The sequence below is a fragment of the Symphalangus syndactylus genome, chromosome 7 (assembly GCF_028878055.3).
Source record: "Symphalangus syndactylus isolate Jambi chromosome 7, NHGRI_mSymSyn1-v2.1_pri, whole genome shotgun sequence".
Lineage (NCBI taxonomy): Eukaryota > Metazoa > Chordata > Mammalia > Primates > Hylobatidae > Symphalangus > Symphalangus syndactylus.
Genome location: NC_072429.2, coordinates 98,706,079 through 98,733,317, shown reverse-complemented (window position 1 = coordinate 98,733,317; position 27,239 = coordinate 98,706,079). Strand labels below are relative to the sequence as shown.

General features: G+C 36.4%; 1 protein-coding gene and 1 non-coding gene across 3 annotated transcripts in view; one reads left to right on the top strand and one right to left on the bottom strand.

The window, feature by feature from the left end:
* RGS22 (regulator of G protein signaling 22) overlaps positions 1-27,239 on the top strand; it is a 154,420-nt gene that overhangs the window by 95,059 nt on the left and 32,122 nt on the right. For both annotated transcript variants that reach the window (XM_055286886.2, XM_055286885.2), the window contains exons 15-20: positions 10,393-10,587; positions 12,880-12,972; positions 14,936-15,108; positions 16,671-16,833; positions 19,726-19,884; positions 22,596-22,664. In XM_055286886.2, the coding sequence (XP_055142861.1) occupies positions 10,393-10,587; positions 12,880-12,972; positions 14,936-15,108; positions 16,671-16,833; positions 19,726-19,884; positions 22,596-22,664 (852 nt within the window). The remainder of the gene's footprint in view (positions 1-10,392; positions 10,588-12,879; positions 12,973-14,935; positions 15,109-16,670; positions 16,834-19,725; positions 19,885-22,595; positions 22,665-27,239) is intronic.
* LOC129487092 (small nucleolar RNA SNORD77) lies at positions 14,352-14,420 on the bottom strand. The gene has a single exon (XR_008659216.1). It is a non-coding gene; the product is annotated as a small nucleolar RNA SNORD77 (small nucleolar RNA).

The following is a 27,239-nucleotide window of genomic DNA, read 5'->3' as shown; positions in this document are numbered from 1 at the left end:
TTGGAATCTAATCCCATAGCTGTCATCATTTAGCCTTTGATACAAAGATAAATCCAAATAGTACAGACAGTTGTGGAAAATATTTCCATTTTTTTTTTTTTGCTTTTGACATTGTTAAAAACAAGAATAAGTTCAATAAACACACAATTTTCATTTCTCAGGTATGTTTATCTAGACCTTATCATTCAATAAGAAAACATTAATGTGGGAAAAGTAAGCCTGGCATGCGTTATGATACATTTGAAAGGAGATGGGGATTCACTTCTATCCAAGAATATGCTTATTAACACACAATTTCAAAATGATTTTGAAAACTATTAACAATTCAGTTCTTCCTTCTGTCTCATGGTATCCATCCCACATCTTTTTTCTTGCTAGTCTTGTTAACTCTTGAGTAATATTGACAGTTCAGTTAGGCTAGAAAATTAACTCCCAGAATTTCAAGTCTGTAAAAGATTTTTTAGGGGCAGGCATTACTTTTTTTTTTTTTTTTTTGATACAGATGCCAAGAAAGTGAGTCACAGGCACAGGTGTAGAGAGGTGCGGGGCGAGCAGCACATTGTGCATTTCCTGATTACATAACCTTTGAGTGTCTCCAGGAGAGATGAGGCTTAGAGCCATGTTGTGTGCAGTGCCAGGCAGTTTGATCACAGACAGGCAGTGCTTGTATCCCTTCTCAAAAACTTCCCTGCTGGGTTGTTAAAGCATCATAGGTTAATGTTTAAATTGGACTCATGTTGGCCACAGCTGTGTGTGAGTGAATCTCTGCTTGAATGTGAATCAGAGTAGCTGACTGGAATATGAAGGGAGCATTTTCTTCTCTAACATGAGCTACATTGTTATTTACTCTGTGGCTAGAAAGGAAGAACTGGGTGGCCAGTAAAAAAGCAAATGATTTGGATATTTAAACAATGTTTCTAACCCATAATGAGACTATATTATTTATACATCATATAGTATAATCTTTACGTTTCATCTTAAAGTCAATTTATATCAACTTAAAATGATTTTATCATCTTTATAAAGATTCTAAGTGTGTTGTTTAGCTTTTTAAACTTTTTTTAATATACAATTACAATATCTTGTATTTGCTATATATATATGTGTATATATATATGTATATATATATACATGTATATATATATACATATATATGTATATATATATATACTCAGTTGTTTGTTATCCACTTACAGATTGCCTTGGATTATTAGAAAGACATCTTCAGATTTTAGTACCATAATTCAGTTTAAATGTACTATAATTTTACTGTATGGGCTAATAAAGAATTGACAAACTGAATTCAGTTTTCTCATCCTTACTCCGTTAACCACCTGTGTCCCTACCATCCTGGGGAGGTGAGGAACAACAGAGACAACTTCAATGAAAGACAACAAATGTGTGTAATGTAGGCTTGGGATGCGATGGATTGGATGATCTCACAAGCCCCTTTTTAATGCTTCCCGTTCTGTGATTTTTCAATAAAGGACTGGGCATGGTGGCTCATGCTTGTAATCCCAGTACTTTGGGAAGCCAAGAGGGAAGGATCACTTGAGCCTAGGAGTTTGAGACCAGCCTGGGCAACATAATGAGACCTCGTCTCTACAAAATATTTTTTAAAAATTAGTGGAGCATGGTGATGAAAGTTGACAAGAAGATTGCTTGAGCCCAGGAGGCAGAGGTTTCAGTGAGCCGAGATCACGCCACTGCCCTTCAGTGTGGGTGACAGAGCAAGCCCCTGTTTAAAAAAAAAAAAAAAAAGACTGGTAAGGAATCAGGGATGTAGGGAGAGTATATTATTATTATTATTATTATTTTAAATTATACTTTAAGTTTTAGGGTACATGTGCACAACATGCAGGTTAGTTACATATGTATACATGTGCCATGTTGGTGTGCTGAACCCAGTAACTCATCATTTAACATTAGGTATATTATTATTAATTTACTTATTTTTTTGAGACCAAGACTCGCTCTGTCGCCCAGGCTGGAATGCAGTGGCCCGATCTCGGCTCACTGCAAGCTCTGCCTCCCGGGTTCACGCCATTCTCCTATCTCAGCCTCCTGAGCAGCTGGGACTTCAGGCGCCCGCCACCACGCCCGGCTAATTTTTTGTATTTTTAGTAGAGACAGGGTTTCACCGTGTTAGCCAGGATGGTCTCGATCTCCTGACCTCCTGATCCACCTGCCTCGGCCTCCCAAAGTGCTGGGATTACAGGTGTGAGCCACCGCACCCAGCAGGAGAGTGTATTATTATTAAGGATTATGCTGCTTGTCAGATGGGGGTTGATATTCTTGAACAAAGAGAAATTGTTTGGGTGACAATAATTCAATAAACGTGGTGAGGAAGCAAAAGAAAAAAAGTGGAAGGGCAAATTAATACCTACATTTAGGTGCAATCATTTAGTTCATTTCTTTTTTCCTCCCCTCTCCTCTCTAGTTTATTTTTAACAGGGAAGTCTATGAAGCATCAACCTAAGTTCTAAATTGTATATTCTTGGTTTGAGATGTTGGCATTCGAGTATAGCTATTCAATTAATATGATTGAGAATTAGACAAATGTCTGTTTCTTATTACAGAACATCTTCTGCTTTTCTTTGCATTATTTTCAGCTTTAAATATGTGTCAAGTGTTTCTAGGAGTCTTGTTTTAGAGAAACTTCAGAATTTATCTAACTGATGACAATTAAATATAGAGGAACCATATAATTTGTCATCTAAACCCAGATGCTTTTTAGAATGAAACTACTAATAATTATGCCAAGACAGTAGGCTTAGACCAGAGTAGGGACACATGACTGTCCCAATTATATAGCTCGTAGAGACTGCAGACTCTGTAGCTAAATAATATGCATGAATCCCCATGGCTAGAGCAAAATATGAGTGTGAGGTCAGGAAGAAAGGTAGCAGACAGTAACCTGGGAAAGATCTGGCCTTGCTTGGTCAGAAAACTGAGTTTTATGACGTTTCTTGAGATGGAAGTTATGCTACTTATTTCCTCCTGATATTTTTGTATTTGTTTTTGTTAGTTTCTCCTTGTTTCATTGGAGAGATTAAATTCATAGGATTTGCATTTGAGAACAAAAAAGGGGAGTGCAGGGAAGAGTCAAAAATTATACTATGAATGGTATATTATTAATGAAAACTAGAGGCCAGGCATGGTGGCTCACGCTTGTAATCCCAGAACTTTGGGAGGCCAAGGCAGGCAGATTACTTGAGATCAGGAGTTCAAGACCAGCCTGGCTGACATGGTGAAACCCTGTCTCTACTAAAAATACAAAAATTAGCCTGGCATGGTGGTGCGTGCCTGTGGTCCCAGCTACTCAGGAGGCTGATGCACAAGAATCGCTTGAACCTGGCAGGCAGAGGTTGCAGTGAGTTGAGATCATGCCACTGCACTCCAGCCTGGGTGACAGAGCGAGACTCCATCTCAAGAAGAAAGAAAGAAAAGAAAAGAAAAAAAAAAAGAAAGAAAAGAAAACTGGAAACACAGGAGGAAGGGAGAGGCTTTAGAAGTTAGGAAAGGATAATTTGCTATATTATTGAGTCATTGAGGGTCTGGAAGATATTCATGTAGCTATAACAAAGTAGGCTGCTAGAAGCAGAGGTTTTGAGTTCAGGGAAGAAATCAGGTCTAAAGCTATTAGTATTAATATATGGAGTTCTTCCACATTGATTGTTAAATTTTGGGGGCTAGATGAAGTCTTCCATTCATCCACTCATTCTAAATTTCACATTATGCCAGATGCTAGGGATACAGTAATAAACAAAGTATACCCAGTCTCTGTCTTTGTAGAATGTAGAGTCCAATGGGAAAAACATAAAAGTACAGCGTCCATGGGAACACACAGGATGGATTCTTAAGCCAGACTTCAGGAGCCAAGGAAGCTGAATCTTTAGGATGAATAGAAGCCCAGTGAAAGTGGAAAAGAAGATGAGAGTAGAGAGCATAGAAGGGATAGAGTGCAGAGTACAAAAGTCCTGTGAGGGAGTGCTTGGCTCATGTGAGAAACTGTAGGGGCATGAACTGAGAAGGTGTAGTTGAGCATAGAACTTTAGTGAGTGTCGTCTTTTAAGGGAGGAATGGAGGAAAAGGAATCAGCAAAGAGCCTGAGAAGAAGCGGAAATTGGCATAGAATCAAGAGAAAGGGTTGGCGAAGTCAGAGGAAAGAGAGTCAAGGAGAGAGGAGATAATAAGCAGTATTAAAGCTGCATAAGAGATCAGGTTGAATGAAGATTAAGGAAGGAAGCTATTGAATTGGCGATTATGTGGTTTTTAGTGATCTTTGAGATCATTGTCATTGGCATGGAAGCCAGACTTCCATAGATTGAGGAGTGATTATGGAGACTTGTAGAGAGAGGGAAGAGAGAAGTAGGATAAGAAGTAGGGGGCAAAACAGAGTCAGGAAAAATATTTTAGAATGAGAGAGGCACTAGATTTCAACAACTTTGTAGCATAAAGAAGGAAATGGAATGAGTGAAGAGGTAGATTAAAGAAACAAGGCACTAAGAAAATAATTGGTGTTACAGGCTCTGGAGGAACACGGTCGAGCACACCTGAATGGCTTAGGATTGGAAGGATGTCTTTGAGACATCAGAGAAACAAAAAGATTTAGAAGAGAGCTCTTGAGAGGAAAGCTGAGGGCATTTATACCAGTGGTTTTTCCCAGTTACGTGGAAGATAAAGTCTACTGAAAGTTAAGAAGTGTACGAATACAGTTGGGAGCATTAAAGAGGATGGCAGTTTTAAAATGGGAAATGGCATTGATTAGAAATAAGCAAAAATGTAACAAACTTTTTGATTGCAGCTAAGTTTTTTTTCAAGTCTATTTATAATGGAGTCAGTCATGTTTTTATTAGGAACTTGAGGATAGAGTGGGGAGGAATTAGGGATGTTGGTAAGAGTATAGTTGAAATAATGGACAGTTCTCAGTCCCAATTGTCTAAGAAAGTAAGATAAAGCAGCTGGTGCATGATTTATTTAGAGGACAAGAATAACCTTCGGATTGTGCTGAAGGTGAAGAAAAGCTTGGTGAGGAGATAGAAATAGATGAAAAGTATGGTCAGAGAGAGGAAGTTGTTCTACTAATATGGTAAGTGGTAAAATAAAGAGAAACTTATTTTGAAGAAAATCATAAAGCAAAATTTAAGAAGGTAAAAAGCCCAAGGCAGTTGGATACAATCATATGCAGAAACTTAGCTTCAACAGAGCATCATGAAGTGTCCACCATAGTATAAATATAGTAGTAGACTATCTAAATCACACATAGATTATCTCATGGAACTGAGGGTAGCACTAAATCTTAAAGATAAAACAGAAAGAATAAAGGCAAGACTGAGAGTAAAAGAGAAGGGAAATAGATTTAGGCATCCACCAGAGGCTGACAATCCTAACAGCTGTCATTGTTATCCTAGCCACCATTTCAACTTCTTTCCTACTTTACCCTCTTCTCTGTTCTCATTTAAAAAAAGAAATCAGGCCATGCGCCATGGCTTACGCCTGTAATCCAAGCACTTTGGGAGGCCGAGGTGGGCGGATCACGAGGTCAGGATTTTGAGACCATCCTGGCTAACATGGTGAAATCCCATCTCTACTAAAAATACAAAAAATTAGCTGGGCATGGTGGCGGGCACCTGTAGTCCCAGCTATCTGGGAGGCTGAGGCAGGGGAATGGCATGAACCCAAGAGGCGGAGCTTGCAGTGAGCCAAGATCACGCCACTGCACTCTGGCCTGGGCGATAAAGCGAGACTCCGTCTCAAAAAAAAAAAAAAAAAAAAAAAAAATCAAAGACGTTATCCTGATTTCTATATGAGAACTTTTCTTTTACTAACCAGAATGCTCAACATATGAGAATCTGATATGTAGCACATCAGATCTTTTTAAACTGTAGTTTTGAATTGCAAAAGAAAAAAACTTATTTCAAAAATAGTATTTCTGCCCTAATTTAGCCTGACTACTGATTTTTAATGTAAGTAATTTAGGCTGTTAAATTTTCTTTTCTTTGAAGTAAATTTGGAATTATTGGAGCAAATCCTATATTTTTAAATGTTGTTAATTCGATAATTTTAATCTTTAGTTTCATAATTTACCTAAGGCATTATTTTAATTAGTTTACTTTCAAAAACTCTCTCTCTCTCTCTCTGTTTCTTTCTTTTCTTTTTCTCTCTCTCACTGTCTCTCCCTCTCTGTCTCTCTCCTCACTCTTGTCACCCAGTCTGGAGTACGGTGGCACCATCATATTTCACTGTAATCTCAAACTCCTGGCCTCAAGTGATTCTCCCACCTTGGCCTCCCAAAGTGCTGAGATTACAGGAATGAGCTACCACACCCTGCCAGCTTTAAATTCTTGACCTGTGAAATTTCCTTCAAATCACTGTTTTGCTTTAAGCCACTCATCTCTCATTTATATACTCAGCAAGTATCTATTGAATGCCTATTATATTCTGAACTTTAGTATTCCCTTTTAACTACTCTACATGCCCTCCCTTATCTTAATCACTGGTTCCTTGATACTCTACCCTGCAAATTACTACCCTGATTTTGACCTCGTTTGCTTTCCTACGTGTCATGGACCTCACAGTAGATCATTTCAATTGCACTTTAACCAGCACCTTTGATTGTTTTGTTGTTTTAATGTCTTTACATATACATATGTATATATATATTATATATATGTATATATTTTATATATATTATATATATTATATATGTATATATTTTATATATATTTTATATATATCTATATAATTATAAATATAGAATTTATATATATCTATATCTATAATTATAAAATATCTATATTTTATATATATAAAAAATATATATATAAAACACCGTTTATTGCTGTCTCCTGTCTTTAAGCTAACTCTTCATTTGGCTTCTGCAGCATTACTCTGACTTGGTTTACCTCTTATCTCTCTGACTTCTATTTCTCAGGCTCTTTTACTATTTCTTCTGACTTTATTCATTATTATCATTTTATTTTGCAATAAGTACTTATTGATATTTACCCACATATTTGTACTTTCCATTGTTTTCTAGTCCATCCTGCTTTTGTCTAGAGCCTCCATCTAATATTTCATTTAGTACAGATCTGCTGGTGATGAAGTCTCTGTTTTTATCTGTTGATTTATAACATCTTTATTTTGTTTTTATTTTGGAGGGGTGTTTTTGCTAGACATAGAATTATAGGTTGGCAGTTATTTTCTTTTGGCACGTTAAAAACTCGAGGCTGGAGTCAATATCTAGTCCATTCCTGCTCTCAGGGTGTTTTGAGAGCTTAGGATGTTTACAGGGACTTCCCCACTGACAAGTCCTGAACTATAATCCTTGTCTCCTCATCATTGCAAGACTTCCAAGAACTCCATTTATAGGTAATTATAAGGATTTTGACTTTTATTGCGTGTGAGACGGGAAGCTGCTAGAGAGTTTGAGCAGAGGAGTGCTGCACAAAAGGATTTTTCTGTCTGCTGTGGTAAGAATAGACTGTAAGAAAGCAAAGAGGAGTCTGGGAAGACCAGTTAAGAGGCTACTGCAAAAAAGCAAGCAAGGGGTGAAGGTGGTGTATAATTTCTTGTCTAGCTATTGAAATAACTTCCAAACTGCCTCAAATATTGATCTTACTCAAACTATCATATCCAATGACATCACTCCTCAGTTAAAATCCTTCAAAGATTCCCCAATTTATCATTAGGTAAAAATTCAAATTCCTTAACAAAGGATAAAAGATCATGTTCATGCTCTGGTCTCTGCCTCCCTTTAAAGTATCTTCTCTTATTCACCTCTTTCCTTTAGCCAGTGTTATCTACTTGAAGCCTAAAATCTCTCCATAGGTTTTAAAGCTCCCGTAGGCCTCCATGCATTGACCTGTGTTTTGCTTCTGCTTGGGCCATCTTTCATCAACCCTCCTCTATTGTCTGATTATTGACTCCAACTTATCTTTAGAGATTCAGCTTAACAATTATCTTCTGGAGGCCAGGCATGGTGGCTTACACCTGTTAATTCCAGCACTTTGGGATGTCAAGGTGGGCAGATTGCTTGAGCCCAGGAGTTCGAGATTAGCCTGAGCAACATAGTAAGACCCCATCTCTTTAAAAAAAAAAAGAGGCCGGGCACGGTGGCTCACGCTTGTAATCCCAGCACTTTGGGAGGCCGAGGCGGGCGGATCACGAGGTCAGGAGATCAAGACCACGGTGAAACCCCATCTCTACTAAAAAATACAAAAAAAAAAAAAAAAAAAAAAATTAGCCGGGCATGGTGGCGGGCACCTGTAGTCCCAGCTACTCGGAGAGGCTGAGGCAGGAGAATGGCGTGAACCTGGGAGGTGGAGCTTGCAGTGAGCCGAGATTGCGCCACTGCACTCCAGCCCGGGCGACAGAGCGAGACTCCGTCTCAAAAAAAAAAAAAAGAATTATCTTCTCTGTGAAGAGTTTCTAGAATTTTTTCCTTCCCTAGTCCAATACATAAATGAGTATTTTCTAAGGATTTGGAAAATTTATTAAATGTTTGTAGCATCTACTGTCTGCCAAGAACAGTTCTAGGAATTGGAGATATACCAGTGAATCTACCAGCTACCAGATACCTAAGTAGCTGGGACTACAGGCACCTACCACCATGCCCAGCTAATTTTTGTATTTTTGGTAGAGATGGGGTTTCACCATGTTTGCCAGGATGGTCTCGATCTCTTGACCTTGTGATCTGCCCACCTCGGCCTCCCAAAGTGCTGGGATTACAGGTGTGAGCCACTGTGCCCGGCCTCATGTTGGTTTTAAACTCTAAATTAGTTTATCAAGCAGACAAGATATGTGGGGTAGTGTAGACATCCATGATGGAAGGAACAATATGTGCAATGGTATGAAATGGCAAAATAGCAAGACTTAGGGAAATTATAGAAACTTTGTATTTGAATGTAAAATTTGAAAGATGATTAATGGGAGATGAGCTTAAAAGAATCATTAAAGATCTTATTTATAGTACATACCTCTCTTATAGCACTTACCATACTGTATTATAACCATTGATATTCATCTCCATGTCACCACCAAATTGGCTTCTTCAGAATAGGCATTGACTCTTGTTCATTAATCTTTGCATACATAGCACCTAGCCAAGTGTCTAAGATGCAGTAGATGGAGTACTCAGTAAATGCTTATGTTGTTAACATGGACCCTTTAAGTCTTTTAAAAGATTATTTTAAATAAGACTATTACTTGCTGTTTGGTACAAATTTATATCTGTATCTGTCTATTCTGAGTTGATCTAGATATTATCAGGTTCAAATTCTAAGTATGTGAAATAAAATTGAAATAAAGTATAAGTTAACTAGAGATTTTTAGTAAAACTTGATTTAAAATGTCAGGGCATGACATATCCAGTATGCAAACATTTTTTAAACAAAATGTTATTAAATTGCTTCTCAGATATATGTAACTATTATTGAGAAACATGACAATTAGTAGAATGGAACAGATATTTGTGGCAGGTTTGCTGGAGGTTCTATGTATATCTTTCCATTCACTCTTTTTTTTTTTTCTTTTGAGATGGAGTCTCACTTTGTCACCCAGGCTGGAGTGCAGTGGCATGATCTTGATCTTGGCCCACCGCAATCTCTGCTGCCCGGGTTCAAGCAATTACTTCTGCCTCAACCTCCTAAGTAGCTGTGATTACAGGTGTGCACCACCATGCCTGGCTAATTTTTGTATTTTTAGTAGAGACAGGGGTTCACCATATTGGCCAGGCTCGTCTTGAACTCCTGACCTCAAGTGATCCACCCACCTTGGCCTCCCAAAATGCTGGGATTACAGGCGTGAGCCACTGCACCTGGCCTCCATTCGCTCTTATGCTTTTCCTTATGTCTTCCACAGCATTGGATACCAGATGGAAAGACTTAATGGCAGAAAGGGATAATTAGCAACAGTCTTAAGAACTCTGAAGCTCAATTTGGTAGGGCAGGTAGTCTGTTGGGTCTCCAGAAGACTAATAGCCAGCTTTTTAGTCCTAGTGTATTCTTGCCTCTTGTTGCCAAAAAAAAGTATTTCAAGCCACTTTGGAAAGTAACACAAATGTGTTAGAAATGTTGTGAACATAAAGGAAAAAACAGAGGCACATAAACTCAAATTTACCATAATAATATTTAGTGCTTCCTCAGATTTTTGTAATCTGAGAAAAATTGACTAATTACTGATGAAGAAATTGGAAAACAAAAGGAAAAACAAAGTCTTTTGAATAGATGCATTGCTTCGTGTTAAGTAGTTTTACCCATATTTTCAAGAAAAATATCACGTGGGCTTATTTGCCTTCTCTTAGTTTTTAAAAAATGCCTATTTTGAGGTGTCTGCTAACCATTGTGGCTTCTCTCAACATCCTCTCCCTTCTTTCCTCTTCTCCTTCAGTATCTTTTTGCCACATACGTTGCTCCTTCTGCCACTCTTGACATTGGACTCCAACAGGAAAAGAAAAAAGAAATTTATATGAAAATACAGCCACCATTTGAAGACCTTTTTGACACAGCAGAGGAATATATCCTTCTCCTCCTTCTTGAGCCATGGACAAAGATGGTAAAATCGGACCAAATTGCTTATAAAAAGGTACCGTGCCACTGATAAATTGAGTGTGAAACCATTCAGGTTTACTACAATACTCACGCCTGTTATCCCAGCACTTTGGGAGGCCGAGGCGGGTGGATCACCTGAGGTCAGGAGTTCAAGACCAGCCTAGCCAACGTGGTGAAAACCCATCTCTACTAAAAATACAAAAATTAGCCAGGCGTGGTGGTGGGCGCCTGTAATCCCAGCTACTTGGGAGTCTGAGGCAGGAGAATTGCTTGAACCTGGGAGGCAGAGGTTGCAGTGAGCCAAGATCGCACCATTGCACTCCAGCCTGGATGCCAAGAGCAAAACTCGGTCTAAAAAAAAAATAAAAATAAATAAATAAAAATAAAAATACAAAATTATTAGGTTTACTGCTGATGATAAGCAGCATTGTTAACTTGTAAGAGAAAAACTGAAAAAGGTCTCACATGGCCCTAAGATTTAGAGTTAAGATTTGGGTAGCCTCAAAATTTGGGCAGGGAAAGTATTTACCCACTTGATTTTTTTTTTTTTTTTTTTTTTTTTTTTTTTTTTTTTTTTTTTTTTTTGAGACAGAGTCTCGCTCTGTCACCCAGGCTGGAATGCAGTGGCATCACTTGATTTTTTTGTGTGTGTGTGCCGGTTTTCTTATTGTTGCCTAACGAAAGACTTTATGTCATTTTTGCTGTCCATACAAGTATGTCAGAGTAGAGAAATCTGAGTTTTGGTTTCGTGTGAATAAGTAAATATGCCCTTCTTGCTACTTTTCAGCAGTGGCCTGAATTTTGACTAACAGAAAAGCCTATTTCATTTTATGCTAGATGAGTTTCAGTTAATATAACACCTATGGAAAACATAAACGTTTCATATGTGTTGTGGAAAGCAGATCCTCTGACTTCGGTACTTCTATTAAAGTACCCCCAGATGTTCGTCAGGTCAGACTGCTTGACTGGATACAAGTTTCCACATGTCTTTTGTCATCCTGAAAGAGGTCATTTTAAGCCTCAATGCTTGAATATTTTCACTATTTTATTAATGGGTGGAGGCAATTTATTTAAATATTTACTTTGAATCATAAATTAAAACCATCTATGTATACTTTTTATATTAAGTTAATGCATGTACTGTGTACCTGAGGTCATTTCAGGTGGAACTCTGCTGTCTTTGCATTGTTACTCTTTGTTCATATCTCCTCAACAACTTCTTAGATCGTTATACAAAATTAATACCAAAACACCTTGGATAGAGTTACCTTATTGGATCGTGACTGAAACAACTGTTATAATTTACTAAGTTCAATGACCAAAATAATTAGATTTCTCTTTGTCCTGAAAAATTAGCCTAGTATCCTTTTTATCATAAAAATGCATTTATTACAGTAAGAAAATTTGGATATCGGATGAAGTTTTAAAAAATTCTCTCCAGTCATTATTTTAAATATAGTGTATGCCATAGAGGATGCAATGGTTTAAAAAAAAAAAAAAAAGGTTTGGAATTATAACTAACTTCCCTAAACCAAAAAGGTTCGGCATTAGTCATGATTCTTATAAAATGGATGAAACAAATTGTACAGTTTTTAGTAGGAGGAAAAATAAATCTCTCTTAGTTCCAGAAACTTCCTTCTGGAAGTATGAGGACTTATCTAAAAGCTCAGCTGACTGTATTCTGTAGACTCTTTCCCAAAAAAGAATAACTCAGCAGACTACCAAAGCTAGCTATTAAATACAGAAAGTTCTCAAGCAGCTCTTCAGCCAAGTTGGTTTTCCCCTGCAATAGAGAAATAGAAAATGGTCTTGTTCTCCTGACTATATGAAACAGTACATTACAAACTCTGAAGCCAGAGACCTGCTATGAGGTTTTATTTGATGATTGACGGTCTCCTCTCTTACTCTACAGCATTAAAGCCTTTGCTCACATACTAATAACAACATGGAGTCTGATCATTTCTTGTTCTGTGAATTATTTTGTTCCTAAAGCTAGTGGCATCTGCTTTCATGACTATTGTCAAGTTATACTGAATAGAAGCTGGAAATGTGACTAATATATTTGCATCATTTGTAAGTTTATATTCCTCCAGAAAGGAGGAATGATCTTTGGTGGCACTATATCATTACATAGAAATGTATGCATTTTTTATTGCATCCTTTTCAAGTGTGATCCTGCTGTAGCTAATCTTTTAAACTATGTTATCTTCCTGCTTTTGCTTTGAAAATAATTTCCTTTATTGGCAACTGTATTTGTTTTTCGGCCCACTGTTACTAGCAAATTGTACATTCTCTTGATGTCACAAGCTTTATTTATTTTTTTTAGGTAGAGCTGGTGGAAGAAACTCGACAGTTAGACTCCACATACTTCAGAAAGCTACAGGCTTTGCATAAAGAGACATTTTCCAAGAAAGCTGAGGTAAGGCAACTTTCTACTTAGAAAAATAAACTTTTTATCCTGGAGAGGGTTACCACTTTATGTATTGGGCCGGGGGAGATTGTAGAGTGAGGAGATCATATATTATAGAGTAGTGGATAGGCAGTTTCATTTTTCTGCTGTTCCTTTGCTTAGCATGCTGCATTTGACAGGTTTTACATTTTATTGACATATTTGACAAGGGAGCCAGAAAAACAAAGCAGATGAGGTATTTGAGAGGGAGCCAGGCCACTCATTTGCCTTGGCTAAGACCAGACATTGGAACCTTCAACTGTGTTATATTCCTTTGAATGTTATCAGTTATTTTCTATATGGCAGCTGCTCTTTCTATTTGTTGTCAGGTTACAAAACAGTTAAATTAAGTTTTCTAAACAGAAAAGAAACTGTTGTGTGACAGCAATAGGGAAAACAATAAAGAAAAAGTATAGGAAGGAATTGAGGAAGACGGTAAAAAGATCATAAGATTGATTAGGATATTAAAGTGTTATTTTGATTCATAAAGTTGAATCTTTTGGATTGGCTAAGTAAACATATAAATCCTTAAAGTCATAAAATTAATTTTGTGCATCTACATAAAAATGACAGTTAATTGACCTGGAAAGTGTTTAAGGTATATTAAAATTTTTGGAACAGAAACACTAGTATGGTATTATCTTCTTTATGTAAAATTATATATGTATTTCTGCATTTATCCATATGTATAAAAAGAAATATCTGAAAAGACACTCACCAAAATATTAAAGATAGTTAACTCTGAGTGGTAAAGTTTCAGGTGAGTTTTTTTAAACTTTCTTCTTTGTACATATCTGAAATTTTTATTCTTATCCAGAAGTTCTCTATTTGATACACTACTACTAGCTTACAAAGGATACATAAAAATCCATAAAGGTAGCATGATATAAGGTTGTATTGTAAACTCTATGAACTAAACTTTGTAACACTATCCACAATCCTTCTACATAAGGAAAATTAATTTTTAAAACATTGGTAGCTTATCTCATGAATCCTTTACAAAAACAAATAGGGAGATGAATTAGTTATGTAAGGAATTATATAAGGAAGGGCCTTACAAAGAATAAGCCTCTTTTCCCCTTTGCCCTTTCATGCTTGTAAACTGTTCACAAAACATCAGAGGTCATAAAATTACCTAAAAATTAACTTTTATATGAAGGTGATTATATTTATATTATATTTTAATATTATATTTGAAGGATGTATTATTAGATACGTAGCTTGTATTACTCTATAACTTTTAAAAATTATGTTATAAAAGAATGTCTTATGTTTATGCTACATTATTAAGAAAAAGAACCAGGTCACAAAACTATAAATAGGTGCATAATCCTATCTTTATATTTTGAAACTACATCAGACGTTGTAAATCTCTTCATGAATTCAATCTGCTGAACTATATGCAACCATCATAGTATCTAATCTTCACTTTTTATTTTTTGTTTTTATTTTTATACTTTTCTTCATTTTTTATAAACTACATGTATATATATATATATATATATAAGTAAGACTGGAAGGATGTATTAAAAATGTTAATGGTGGTTATCTTTGAATGGTAGTATTATGCATGATTTTTATTTTCTTGTTACAAAAGACATTTTACTTCTATACTTAGAAAAATAAAGTTAATAATTTACAAGCAAGTGCTTTGTATAGTAAATATTTACTAAATATTTATGAAAAGAAGGGAATGGAATGAAAATAAGCAGAACAGAATTTGATATGTTAGAATCTGAACCAGATTCTTTATCCAGGTTGTTAGAATCTGAACCAGATTCTTTACCAGATTCTAAAGTGTTTACGCACTCTGCCATTGAATTATTAAATGGCTTTGGCCTAATGGTTGATTTTTCTTTCAGTTTCTGTACTTAAAATTGTAAACAATTTGTTGTGTTTAAGAGATTTTTTCTGAAAAGTACTATTTCACTAGGACACCACTTGTGAAATTGGAACTGGCATTTTATCACTCTCTAACATCTCTAAACAAACAGAATATTGGGATAATGTTCCTGCAGAATACAAGCATTTTAAGTTTAGTGATCTGCTTAACAACAAACTGGAGTTTGAACATTTCCATCAGTTTCTTGAGACTCATTCTTCAAGGTGAGGGGCATAACCATGTATTTCTCACTGAAAACATTTTTCTAAGCTACTAGTTTTGATTCAATGTATTATAAAAGTGATTTGGTGCTATAACAGATTTTACTCATGTCAATAAAAACTGACAAACATGATTATCTGAAATCTGTATGGGTAACTTTTTAAAGATGGAGTACATTTTGATTGTAGCAACCTCCACATCGTTCTTTTAAGTGGTTACACAATGTTGGTACTTTTAGCATTGGCTAAGTTAAAATACCAGTGTGCTCTATTTTTTCTCTTTTCTAATGTTTCTTTCTTTTATATTTCTCTAGACTGGTATTTTAATTACTATTTCCGGAATGTGTCCTTTTTATATTTCATTGAGATATTGAAATTATAATATTTTATAATTTTTATTAACCGATTTATAAATGAAACATTGTAGTTTTACCCAGAATCTTGGAACCTTATAACATATTTATCTAATATAAACTGAAGCGTTCAATATATTTTTTCCTATTAATATTCTCCCTAGTTAACAGAAACTGGTTAGATCTGGGAGCCAAATTTCACTGTATATGGTTTCCTTTCATTGTAATGAGGATTTTTCTATCTTTTTATTTTTTATTAATTTTTTTAATTTTTGTGGCTACATAGTACATGTATATATTTATGGGGTACATGAGATGTTCTGATACAGGCATGCAGTGTGAAATAAGCACATCATGGAGAATGGGGTGTCCATTCCCTCAAGCATTTATCCTTTGAGTTACAAACAATCCAGTTATACTTTAAGTTATTTTAAAATGTACAATTAAGTTATTATTGACTATAGTCATCCTATTGTGCTATCAAATAGTAGGTCTTATTCATTCTTTTTTTTCTTTCTTTTTGAGACAAGGTCTCACTCTGTTGCCCAGGCTGAAGTGGCATGATCCCAGCTCACTGCAGGCTCCGTCTCCTGGGTTCAAGTGATTCTCATGCCTCAGCGTCTGCAGTAGCTGGAATTACAGGCATGTGCCACCACGCCCAGCTAATTTTTGTATTTTTAGTAGAGATGGGATTTTGCCATGTTGGCCAGGCTGGTCTCAAACTCGTGACCTAAAGTGATCTGCCTGCCTGCCTTGGCCTCCCAAAGTGCTGGAATTACAGGTGTGAGCCATTGTGCCTGGCCCTTATTCAAGCTTTCTATTTTTTGGTACCCATCAAGATGAGGATTATTCTAAATTTGACCTTTTGTCAAATGACATGACATAGGTGGAAATTTTCTCATTTTTGAATTGATGAAATTAGTGAAAGAACTCTGAGATCCCACCAATAATGGTGATAGATTTTTTTTTTCTGATCCCAAAATTCCTTTGTCATCATTCATATATTTAGCTAGGATTAGGAGTTTGATAGAGTCAAGTGAACTAGCCTAGAAGGGGATCAGAGATACAATATTGGGTTCGTTATTTCCATGATCTAATGCTACTAGTCAAGATAGCCACTTTCTAAGTTCTGTCAAAACAACAATCAGGTGTTTACTAGAACTTAGAGGAAGAAATATGAAGAGCTATACATTGTTTTTGTTTTCATTTTAGCATGGATCTTATGTGCTGGACAGACATCGAGCAGTTCCGGAGAATAACTTACAGAGATCGAAATCAAAGGAAGGCAAAATCTACATACATTAAAAACAAATACCTTAATAAAAAGTATTTCTTTGGACCCAACAGTCCAGCTTCTCTGTATCAGCAGAACCAGGTATCAACATGCAAACCTATTTTTTAAATTGATGTTTGAAAACCGGTATTGTATTTCTGTTTTTGCCAACAACCTGAAAATCTCTTATTTTATTTTCTTTTGCTTATGACTAATGTGTTAAAGACCTTTGATATTTATTTAGGTATTTATGAGCATCTATAAATTAAATGTCTTTAATACTCAAATATTATATAGTATAAAACTGTGTTACTCTAAAAAGTAGTTTATAGAATAAAATAACTTTTATTCACATACTCATTGACTCATTCAACAAATTTGAGTGCCTTCACTATGCCAGACTGTTCTAGGTGCTGAAGATAAAGTGGTGAAGAAGATGGACAAGCTCCCTGCACCTGTCAACATGTAGGAAAACAGCTGTTATCAACCATTAAGCTAAATCTCTACCACTTTTCTGTTCTTCTCTGAACTGATATTACTCCAAATATAATCGATCTTTGAAAATCCTCTTTACTATGGAGCCTTGAGCAAATATTATAAAAGAAAGAAAAGAAAATCCTCCTTACAATTGTATTTTCCCCAGAAACTATTTTTATTGACCAGGACAGTTTGAACATTTTGTTGGACCAAAGTCTTATGGCCTTAATCACAATTTATTAATAACTAAATAACTACAGTGTCATTAGATTGACACTAATTGGGCTGGGCGCGGTGGCTCACGCCTGTAATCCCAGCACTTTGGGAGGCCAAGACAGGTAGATTGTTTGAGGTCAGGAGTTCGAGACCAGCCTGGCCATGGTGAAATCCTGTCTCTACTAAAAATACAAAACTTAGCCAGATGTGGTGGCACACACCTGTAATCCCAGCTACTCGGGAGGCTAAGGCAGGAGAATCCCTTAAACCCAGGAGGCAGAGGTTGCAGTGAGTGGAGATTGTGCCCCTGCACTCCAGCCTGGACAACTGAGTGAGACTGTGTCTCAAAAAAAAAAAAAAAAAAAAAAAAAAATATATATATATATATATATATATATATATATGTATGTGTATATATATGTATGTATGTGTATATATATGTATGTATATATATGTATGTAAATATATGTATGTATGTATATATATGTATGTATATATATGTATGTGTGTATATATATATATAAAATTGGGATTCAGCAGTAGGTTTGTGTTCATGTAACACTGCTCATGAAATATGGCTCAATTTTTAACTTTTGAAATATAAATAATTATTATAATTTATTTAGCTTGAAGTTTGTTAATATTACATTCATACCTAAAGATGTAATGTATAGTTTATGATTTTTTTTGTTTGGTAGTTTACAAGAATGCATGTTCTAATGGTATATATTAATAAAATACAAATTTCAGATTAATGCTAAATTCAGTAAATTAAAGAAAAACTCAGAGAGGTTCACAAGTAAGGCATACCAAATTTAAAAGCTAGATCTTTGGGGTGCAGGAGAAATTGGCAAAAGTCTTTGGGAGTGAGAGGGAGCAGGAATTCTGGAATTAAGCAACTTTGACAAAAATGCTTTGTCCTTAGTTCCCTGAGATACAAATCTGGGACACATTAGCAAAAGTGGTTGGGTGCCTCAATAAGCACAAGTATGAAATAAACACATGGAAAGCATTTGTTTTCTATTTGGCTTGTGCTACATTGCGTGAGGTTTCATGGTATCTCATGCTACTGTGTGAATCCTCCATAGTACACACAACATGCTGAGAATCTAAGTCAGTGAAAGTCACCCATTGCTATCATAGCAAATGGATGTGCTTACTACAGAGGATTTTCCCCAATGATCCTTCTTTGTCTTTGTCATTACTTTTAAAATGTATTTTATACTTAAGGATGTCTGCATCACATTGTTTTATAAAGATCGTGCTAGTCCAGATTTCAGTTGTGCAGCCAATTTGCTCTTTGATTAGCAAGGTAGTCTTTTTTTTTCGTTTTTTGTTTTTATACAGAAAAATATTAGTATTGATATTATTTAATTGATATTAAAGGAGGACTGAGAAGAGGATTTCCTTTTTGTTTTTATATAAAACAATAGTATTAGTAGTGATATTATATTAATATTATTGCTCAAAGGAGAACAAAGAAAAGGGCAGTTGTTCCACTGAGCAATCCAGAAATTTTGAGTGGTATGTACACAGAAACAGGTAGCAACCAGAATGAGTTATGGCAGGAAAAAGCCATTAGTAGCTTGTTGAAGCCAATAATTAAGCAGAAGGAAAATTTAGATCACAAAGAAGTTGTGTTTTACAAATGGTACTTGTTATCTATAAAACATGACCTTTTTCTGCTTCCTGTTGCCTCTGTTTTCTGCTTAGAGGTTGTTGGAAAAGCCCTACATTGCTATCACTACAGCTGCACTGTTCTGGTGCATAGTGTACTACAGCTGCCTGCCATCATCCTATCTCCAAACCAACATTTGTTGGTAATATACATATTTATAATATCTGAGTCAAGGTTGTCTTTTAACTAATTAACACATTTTTCTCATCCACAGAAGAAAATTATTAAATGGATCAATATGACTAGAATCACAGATTCATAGGATATTAGAAAACTAATAGACTAATGTCCTCATTTTTCAGTTGGAGACACTGAGTCCATGGAGGGAAAAAAATGCCATTGCTGTGGCCACACAGGATAAAAATCCCACTTCTGTGTTCTTTTTGATATATCATAAGTAAGCACAAATCATACATCTAAAACAACCACCACATAAACCACAATTGTCTGTCTGATTTTAGGGGAATTATTGCTCAGTATAGCCAGGAGATGTTATACAGAAAATGAAAATTGGCACCCCTCAGGGTGCAGCAAATGGTTTTGTAGTGAATGAATGAATTAATGACTATTAGTGTTTCTTTTAGAAAGCACCATGGTTTCTGTTTCCATTTTAATTTTCTTAGGTAATGCATTTAAGTGGTGGCTGGGGGAAGATTCTTCATGAGCAGCTTGATGCACCTGTACTAGTTGAAATCCAGAAGCATGTGCAAAATAGGCTAGAAAATGTATGGCTGCCATTGTTTCTTGCAAGTGAACAGTTTGCAGCACGTCAAAAGATAAAGGTATATAAATTAGTATAATCTTTTGATAGCAGTTGTCGGTACCTCTCAAAACTTCAAATGTGCATACCTGGTGACCCAACCATTGTATTTTTTTTTTTTTTTTTTTTTAAGGAATGGGCTCTCTCTGTCACCCAGTCTGAAGTGCAGTGGTGTGATCCTAGCTCACTGCAGCCTCGAACTCCTGTGCTCAAGCAATACTCCCACTTCAGCCTCCCAAGTAACTGAGACTACGGGCATGCACTACCATGCCAAGCTAATTAAAAAAATTTTTTTTGAAGAGATGGAGTCTTGCTCTGTGCCCAGGCTGGTCTCAAACTCCTAGTCTCAAGCAGTCCTCCTGCCTTGGCCTCCCAAAGTGCTGGGATTACAGGTGTGAGACGCCATGCCAGGCCTTAGTCATTGTACTTCTGTTGAGAGTGGTTTGAAGTATGGAGTCAGCCACGTGTGGTGGCATGCACCTGTAGTCCCAGCTACTTGGAAGGCTGAAGCAGGAGGATTGCTCGAGTCTAGGAGATCGAGGTTACAGTGAGCTATGATCACATCAGTGCACTCTAGCCTGGGTGACAGAGTGAAACCCTGTCTCTAAAATAATAATAATAATTTTTTTTAAAAAAAAGCATGGAGTCAAAATTTCCAAGTTTTTGGTTTTTTGTTTCTTTGAGAGTCAGGGGTCACCCTGTTGTCTCAGTGTCCAAACTAGAGTGCAGTGGCTATTCACAAGCACTATCATAGTGCACTACAGCTTTGAACCACTGGGGCTCAATCAATCTTCCTGCCTCAGCCTCTGAGTTGCTGGGACTATAGGAAAGTTCCACAGTGCCCAGCCAATTTTAATCTCAACACTGCCACGTATTAGTTGTACCACCTTTAAGTTTCATAGATTGTTTCCTCATTTGAAAAATTGAGTTGGTCATAGTAATTACTTAGTAAGGTTGTTCTGAAAAATGAAGTGAAATTAACATGTGCTTAGTTTCTTAGAATAGTGCCTGGCACATGGCAAACACTCAAATGTTATCTATTAATATAGTTGTTATTTTTAATATTAAGTCCTCACACAAGTGGACAAGTTTATACAAGGATATTCATTGCAATATCAAATGGGAGAAGAATTAGATAAGTTATGATAATTCTGTACTATGGAAAAATATGCAGATTTCCTTAAAAAATGAGATTAAAAAATAAAAATGAGATTTCCACATGTATTATATGAAAGATGTCATTTATTGAACAAAACAAGCAGGATGCAGAACAATGTATAGAAGATAATCCCATTACATTTACTTACATCTCTGTCTATGCATATCTATCCATCCATCCATCCATCTGTTTATGTTTATGCTTATGGTAGAAAAACACCTAAAAAGATCTGCCTCCTGGGATGGGTTTGGGGAGTGAGGATTTTTACTTTTTATTTTGTAAAGTGAGTTTGTCTTTGCTTTGTCTTGTTTTTATTTTATAAGAAGTATTTCTTTGATAATTTAAAATGTCATTAGCACACCTTGTTTTTGGGTTTCAGGCAAATCTGATCTTTATAAAAATAACACAGGGGTCAGAAAACATGCAATTTTGGACTTTAGTATGCAAAGCCATGTGCCATTAATACTAATCAGGAAGAACCTGAAAAGCTTCGTTCTATATTCAGTTTCTCAAACACTTTGTGGCCTACTTATTTGGAAATATCCTTAGTCATTTGAGCTGAGCAACTTATGGAAAACACAGTACAGCTGGGAAGACAGAATTTATAGTATGAAGAAGAAGGATTGACTTTAGGCAAAATGTTTCTGGAAATAAGCTTTGGAAAAACTCAAATCTCCTCATTCTCTTTCTTCAGGCTAACTCCAATTCTCTATCCAAAGCCAAGTAAAAGGACGTCTGGCTTGCTAATATTATTTACCACGTTTCCTCATTATGTTTATCACTGTAATTTTATTGTAATGCATAGTCATTGCTTGACTTAGCATTCTTTGGGTGGCCAGCAAAATAAACTGATTTTGGCAACTTTGAACCAAAGACAAAAAGGAGGGGTGAAGATTGATTCTAAAATGCTACTGGGGCATCTCACACACTTAAGAGTTGACGTCCAAGCTTTAGAAAAGATGTAGGCCAGGACAGCCCTAGGAACCCAGCAAGAATTCTCGGATCTTTCCTCCTGGCTCTGTCTATCAAAAAGACTTAGCCCCAGTGATTCTAGTCCTTATCTCTCTAGATCTGCTTCTGGATCTCTCCACTATGGACAGGGAGATAGAGTCAATAGCATAGATTTGTTATGAGTGGTTCCCAAGAAAGGGGAAATGATATGAATAGGCAATAACCCCAAGAAATATCTACTGTATTTCCGTGTTGAGTAACTTTTAGTACTCTTTTAAAATTAGTTGTGAAAGCATATGGCTAGAAAATAGCTAAAAAGTCTGAGAAGTCATAATTGTCTTTCCAGCTTCGGTTCCCATGTGAGCTCAAGTGAAACTATCATCATTTGGCTCAGTAACAATCAGGTAGTATTATCTCTATTTTACAGATGAGGATAGAGTGTTCAGAAAAATTTGGTACCTGACCACAGGGCTTCCATTTTTAAGTTTGATCCTCTTTCTCCTAAACTTCACTATCTCTTGTCCAAGTTAACCTTTATCTCATTTTTTTAGCTACTTAATTAGTAAATGATTTCAAACCTTTAGTCTGAATAACTGGAATAAAATAATTGGTTTTGCTTTCAGGTACAGATGAAAGACATAGCAGAAGAGCTCTTACTACAGAAGCCTGAAAAGAAAATTGGGGTCTGGAAGGCAAGTAATGTTTATTATATTTTTCCTCTTGTAAGTTTTGCTCTGTCAAAGTATTGTTTTTCTTTCCCCTTCTTGTTCAAAAATCCTCACTGAAGACACACTGTTTTCTAAACTGACAACTGAGCACTGATACTGTTTTTAATTGGTGAATGGAATTTGGAGGAAAATGTGACTCTATCAGAACTCTGTTCTTTTTTTATATATATACTTTAAGTTGTAGGGTACATGTGCACAACATGCAGGTTTGATACATAGGTATACATGTGCCATGTTGGTTTGCTGCACCCATCAACTCATCATTTACATTAGTTATTTCTCCTAATGCTACCCCTCCCTCAGCCCCCCACCCCCTCAACAGGCCCCAGTGTGTAGTGTTCCCTACCCTGTGTCCAAGTGATCCCATTGTTCAATTCCTACCTATGAGTGAGAACATGCAGTGTTTGGTTTTCTGTCCTTGTGATAGTTTGCTGAGAATGATGGTTTCCAGCTTCATCCATGTCCATGCAAAGGACATGAACTCATCTTTTTTATGGCTGCATAGTATTCCATGGTATATATGTGCCACATTTTCTTAATCCAGTCTGTCATTGATGGACATTTGGGTTAGTTCCAAGTCTTTGCTATTGTGAATAGTGCTGCAATAAACATATGTGTGCATGTGTCTTTATAGTAGCATGATTTATAATCCTTTCGGTATATACCCAGTACTGGGATTGCTGAGTCAAGTGGTAATTCTAGTTCTAGATCCTTGAGGAATCGCCACACTGTCTCCCACAATGGTTTAACCAATTTACACTTTCACCAACAGTGTAAAAGCGTTCCTATTTCTCCACATCCTCTCCAGCATCTGTTATTTCCTGACTTTTTAATAATTGCCATTCCAGCTGGCGTGAGATGGTATCTCATAGTGGTTTTGATTTGCATTGCTCTGATGACAAGTGATGATGAGCATATTTTCATGTCTGTTGGCTGCATAGATGTCTTCTTTTTTTTTTTTTTTTGATTTTTGAATTTTGATAGGTTTTATTTTTTTTTTTCATGTTCTTAATTTCTTTTCTTTTTTTTTTTTTTTATTTAGGGTTTTAGGGTACATGTGCACAATGTGCAGGTTTGTTACATATGTATCCATGTGCCATGTTGATTTCCTGCACCCATTAACTCGTCATTTAGCATTAGGTGTATCTCCTAATGCTGTCCCTCCCCCCTCCCCCCACCCCACAACAGTCCCTGGAGTGTGATGTTCCCCTTCCTGTGTCCATGAGTTCTCATTGTTCAATTCCCACCTATGAGTGAGAACATGCGATGTTTGGTTTTTTGTCCTTGCGATAGTTTACTGAGAATGATGTTTTCCAGTTTCATCCATGTCCCTACAAAGGACACGAACTCATCATTTTTTATGGCTGCATAGTATTCCATGGTGTATATGTGCCACATTTTCTTAATCCAGTCTATCGTTGTTGGACATTTGGGTTGGTTCCAACTCTTTGCTATTGTGAATAGTGCCGCAATAAACATACGTGTGCATGTGTCTTTATAGCAGCATGATTTATAGTCCTTTGGGTATCAGGAAACAACAGGTGCTGGAGAGGATGTGGAGAAATAGGAACACTTTTACACTGTTGGTGGGACTGTAAACTAGTTCAACCATTGTGGAAGTCAGTGTGGCGATTCCTCAGGGATCTAGAACTAGAAATACCATTTGACCCAGCCATCCCATTACTGGGTATATACCCAAAGGACTATAAATCATGCTGCTATAAAGATGTCTTCTTTTGAGAAGTGTCTGCTCATATCCTTTGCTCACTTTTTGATGGGGTTGTTTTTTTCTTGTAAATTTGTTTGAGCTCTTCGTAGATTCTGGATATTAGCCCTTTGTCAGATGGACACATCGCAAAAATTTTCTCCCGTTTTGTAGGTTGCCTGTTCACTCTGATGGTAGTTTCTTTTGCTGTGCAGAAACTCTTTAGTTTAATTAGATCCCATTTGTCTATTTTGGCTTTTGTTGCCATTGCTTTTGTTGTTTTAGTCATGAAGTCCTTGCCCATGTCTATATCCTGAATGGTATTGCCTAGGTTTTCTTCTAGGGTTTTTATGGTTTTAGGTCTAACATTTAAGTCTTTAATCCATCTTGAATTAATTTGTGTATAAGGTGTAAGGAAGGGATCGAGTTTCAGCTTTCTACATATGGCTAGCCAGTTTTCCCAGCACCATTTATTAAATAGGGAATCCTTTCCCCATTTCTTGTTTTTGTCAGGTTTGTCAAAGATCAGATGGTTGTAGATGTGTGGTGTTATTTCTGAGGCCTCTGTTCTGTTCCATTGGTCTATATATCTGTTTTGGTACCAGTACCATGCTGTTTTGGTTACTGTAGACTTGTAGTATAGTTTGAAGTCAGGTAGTGTGATGCCTCCAGCTTTGTTCTTTTTGCTTAGGATTGTCTTGGCAATGAGGGCTCTTTTTTGGTTCCATATGAAGTTTAAAGTAGTTTTTTTCTAATTCTGTGAAGAAAGTCATTGGTAGCTTGATAGGGATGGCATTGAAACTATAAATTACTTTGGGCAGTATGGCCATTTTCACAATATTGATTCCTCCTATCCATGAGCACGGAAAGTTCTTCCATTTGTTTGTGTCCTCTTTTATTTCATTGAGTAGTGGTTTGTAGTTCTCCTTGAAGAGGTCCTTCAGATCCCTTGTAAGTTGGATTCCTAAGTATTTTATTCTCTGTGTAGCAATTGTAAATGGGAATTCACTCATGATTTGGCGCTCTGTCTGTTAATATTGTATAAGAATGCTTGTGATTTTTGCACATGATTTTGTGTCCTGAGACTTTGCTGAAGTTGCTTATCGGCTTAAGGGGATTTTGGGCTGAGATGGAGTTTTCTAAATATACAATCATGTCATCTGCAAACAGGGACAATTTGAATTCCTCTTTTCCTAATTGAATACCCTTTATTTCTTTCTCTTGCCTGATTGCCCTGGCCAGAACTTCCAACACTACGTTGAATAGGAGTGGTGAGAGAGGGCATCCTTGTCTTGTGCCAGTTTTCAAAGGGAATGCTTCCAGTTTTTGCCCATTCAGTATGATATTGGCTGTGAGTTTGTCATAAATAACTCTTATTATTTTAAGATACATTCCATCAATGCCTAGTTTATTGAGAGTTTTTAGCATGAAGGGCTGTTGAATTTGTTGAAGGCCTTTTCTGCATCTATTGAGATAATCTGGTTTTTGTCATTGCTTCTGTTTATGTGATGGATTACTTTTATTGATTTCCATATGTTGAACCAGCCTTGCATCCCAGGGATGAAGCAGACTTGATTGTGGTGGATAAGCTTTTTGATGTGCTACTGGATTTGATTTGCCAGTATTTTATTGAGGATTTTCGCATCGATGTTTATCAGGGATATTGGTCTAAATTTCTCTTTTTTCACTGTGTGTCTGCCAGGCTTTGGTATCAGGATGATGTTGGCCTCATAAAACGAGTTATGGAGGATTCCCTCTTTTTCTATTGATTGGAATAGTTTCAGAAGGAATGGTACCAGCTCCTCTTTGTACCTCTGGTAGAATTTGGCTGTGAATCCGTCTGGTTCTGGACTTTTTTTGGTTGGTAGGCTATTAATTATTGCCTCAATTTCAGAGCCTGTTATAGGTCTATTCAGAGATTCAACTTCTTCCTGCTTTAGTCTTGGGAGGGTGTATGTGTCCAGGAATTTATCCATTTCTTCTAGATTTCCTAGTTCATTTGCATAGAGGTGTTTATAGTATTCTCTCATGGTGGTTTGTATTTCTGTGGGATCAGTGGTGATATCCCCTTTATCATTTTTTATTGCATCTATTTGATTCTTCTCTCTTTTCTTTATTAGTCTTGCTAGCAGTCGATCAATTTTGTTGATCTTTTCAAAAAACTAGCTCTTGGATTCATTGATTTTTTGAAGGGTGTTTTGTGTCTCTATCTCTTTCAGTTCTGCCCTGATCTTAGTTGTTTCTAGCCTTCTGCTAGCTTTTGAATTTGTTTGCTCTTGCTTCTCTAGTTCTTTTAATTGTGATGTTAGGGTGTCAATTTTAGATCTTTCCTGCTTTCTCTTGTGGGCATTTAGTGCTATAAATTTCCCGCTACACACTGCTTTAAACGTGTCCCAGAGGTTCTGGTACATTGTGTTTTTGTTCTCATTGATTTCAAAGATCATCTTTATTTCTGCCTTCATTTCGTTATTTACCCAGTAGTCATTCAGGAGCAAGTTGTTCAGTTTCCATGTAGTTGTGCAGTTTTGAGTGAGTTTCTTAATCCTGAGTTCTAATTTGATTGCATTGTGGTCCAAGAGACACTTCGTTGTGATTTCTGTTCTTTTACGTTTGTTGAGGAGTGCTTTACTTCCAATTATGTGGTTAATTTTAGAATAAGTGTGATGTGGTGCTGAGAAGAATGTATATTCTGTTGATTTGGGGTGAAGAGTTCTGTAGATATCTATTAGGTCTGCTTGGTGCAGAGCTGAGTTCAGGCCCGGATATCCTTGTTAATTTTCTGTCTCATTGATCTCTCTACTATTCATAGTGGGGTGTTAAAGTCTCCCATATTA